General features: G+C 46.6%; 1 protein-coding gene across 1 annotated transcript; it reads left to right on the forward strand.

Annotated features, from left to right (window-relative positions):
• Positions 1 to 383: 383 nt before the first annotated feature.
• Positions 384 to 2,293, forward strand: LOC103605659 (ret finger protein-like 3; the record flags this gene model as incomplete). The annotated part of the gene is made up of 2 exons (XM_008590283.1): positions 384 to 696; positions 2,003 to 2,293. Coding segments are annotated over exons 1-2 (604 nt in total), but the record flags the coding sequence as incomplete, so codon positions are not given.
• Between the last annotated feature and the right edge of the window lie 70 nt (positions 2,294 to 2,363).

Raw genomic sequence — 2,363 nt, forward strand, 5'->3', positions numbered from 1 at the left:
CATTTCCTATGTTCATAAAGCAATTTATTGCTTGGGTTACTCTAGGAGATGGTGAAATGCCACCATTTTCACTGATTCTCACACCGATGTTGCCATGGAACGTGTCCAGGCACATCTGTTGACACAGCTGGAGGGTCCCCATGAGCATTGATCCACCCTCCACCTCAGTTCAAAGCACAATGACAATATGTGATTTTTTTTCCAAATAGAACTTAAAATCTCTGAAGACAGGGAGCACGGGATTTAGTATGTGCAGTCTCATGGTCTTATCCTAGGGATGACAGAATTGCAACACGATAAGTCTGTGCATGTAAAGGTTGTCACTTGTCAAGGTTGTCACTTGTCACAACTAATAGTCTTTCAAATCATGAAAATTTACTTCCATGTGCATTTTCTCCCTGGCAGTGGACGTGAGCGAACCCTTAACTGCAGTAAGCAGATGTCCTATCTGCTCAGCCTACCTTGAAAAGCCAGTGCACCTGAAGTGTGAATGCAGCATCTGCCTCGACTGCATCAATGCACTGCAGAAGGTGCCCCGTGTGGAGGGTTTATTGTGCCCCTTCTGTTGGGTGATTTCTCTCAAGAATGACATCAGGCCCAATCGGCAGCTGGGGCAGCTGGTGTCCAGTATCAAGGAGCTGGAGCCCCATCTGAAAGCTGTTCTACAGATGAACCCAAGGATGCAGAAGTTCCAAGGTAAGGGACCTGTACGCCCTGCCCCCTTCCCACTACAGGACCAGGGAAAGTCACCTGTGCAATCAGCTCTCCATTCCCTATGGGGATCAGCTGATGTCTGGCACCTAAGATTGTTATGCTCCTCAGTGGCAGTGGTTCTCAGCACTGACAACACATAGAATCACTGGGTAATCTTTAACAAAAATACTGGTGTCTATGTCTTGGTGTAGACAGGAGATTCTCAAAATAGTGTGCTCTAATTACCTGGGGTTGTTAGAATGCAGATTTTGAACAGGGAGATTTCAGGATTGCTGATAGTGCTGGCCTGGGGACCACACTTAGAGTAACGAAGACTTAGAGTAACTGAATCTGAATCTCTCTCTGGCTGAGATGCTCAGGAATCTGGAACAAATCCCGCAGATAATTCTACTGTGCAGTGAATATTGACACTCACTGCACTAAATGACCTTACAGCAGGGATGGAAGCGTTTGTTATTGAGCACCTGTGGTGGTTTTTCCCACAGGTGTAGGGTGAGTTGCAGACTTTGGTCTCCTTGTCTGTGCACCACGGGCTTCTACAGTGTCCTTGGCTACAGAAAATACTATCAGACTGTGTAACTCTGGAGATAAGGGACATTTAAATGAAGAGATTATGGTTGGCCTGTGCAAAAAATTGCACCTAGAAACAATGTTGGGTTCCCATGATGTCCCTGACACCACTGGCTTCTACACAGTCTCTTCCCTGATACTCATGACCCTACTCATACAGTGACCGATACCTGACCCTCTGCATGAAATCGGGAGCACAGGTTCTCTCTGTCCTAGTCATCTGTGCAACACTCTTACTCCTGTCTTGTAAGTGGTCACGCATCTTATTTCATCCAGGAATTCACTGTCAGAGATCGATCACCTGATCACCTGACGCCTTATTTCAACCTACAAAACCCACACTGGCGATCACGTGAATTCATCTTTTAACTTCAAGAGTAGTAGGCTCTGTAGATATTTTTTTTCATTTGCTCCAGACAAGTCTTTTCTCTAGGCCAGATGCACCCCTTCCTTCATCACGGTGACTCATTAGAATGGGCAGCTCCACCTTTGAACCACGTACCCAGTGCCTTGAGATGCTCGTTCATGCCGCCCTTATTCTCTGCAGTCAATTATGACCAATAACTTTGAAATACCTTCCTCTCGTCTCTTAAGTTTGAGCCAATCACCATTGTTTATCTTAAAACCTCACCTCACATGTACTATAAAAAATATCCTTTCATCCAGGATGTGCCTATATCCTGTCCATTTGTTAAGCTATTTGTTTTTCTTTTCTCAGTGGAGGTGACCTTGGATGTTGACACGGCCAACAACCGCCTTCTTATTTCCAATGACCTCAGGAGGGTCCGACGTGGGCACATCAGACAGAATCGGCAATTGCTCCCTCAGAGGTTTGACGCTGGAATCTGTGTCCTGGGCTCCCCTCGCTTCTCCTCTGGCCGCCATTACTGGGAGGTGGACGTGGGAAAAAGCACAGCATGGGACCTGGGAGTTTGCAGAGAATCTGTTCCCCGACAAGGACTGATGGAAATGTCTCCAGAGAGTGGATTCTGGACTGTGAGTTTGAGGGGTGGGCACTATTTCTTTGCCAGCACAAAGCCTCCAACTGCTCTCTGTGTGGACCTTAAGTTACAGGTTGT

The sequence above is a fragment of the Galeopterus variegatus genome, unplaced genomic scaffold (genome assembly GCF_000696425.1).
Source record: "Galeopterus variegatus unplaced genomic scaffold, G_variegatus-3.0.2 Scaffold5966, whole genome shotgun sequence".
NCBI classification, from domain to species: Eukaryota; Metazoa; Chordata; class Mammalia; order Dermoptera; family Cynocephalidae; genus Galeopterus; species Galeopterus variegatus.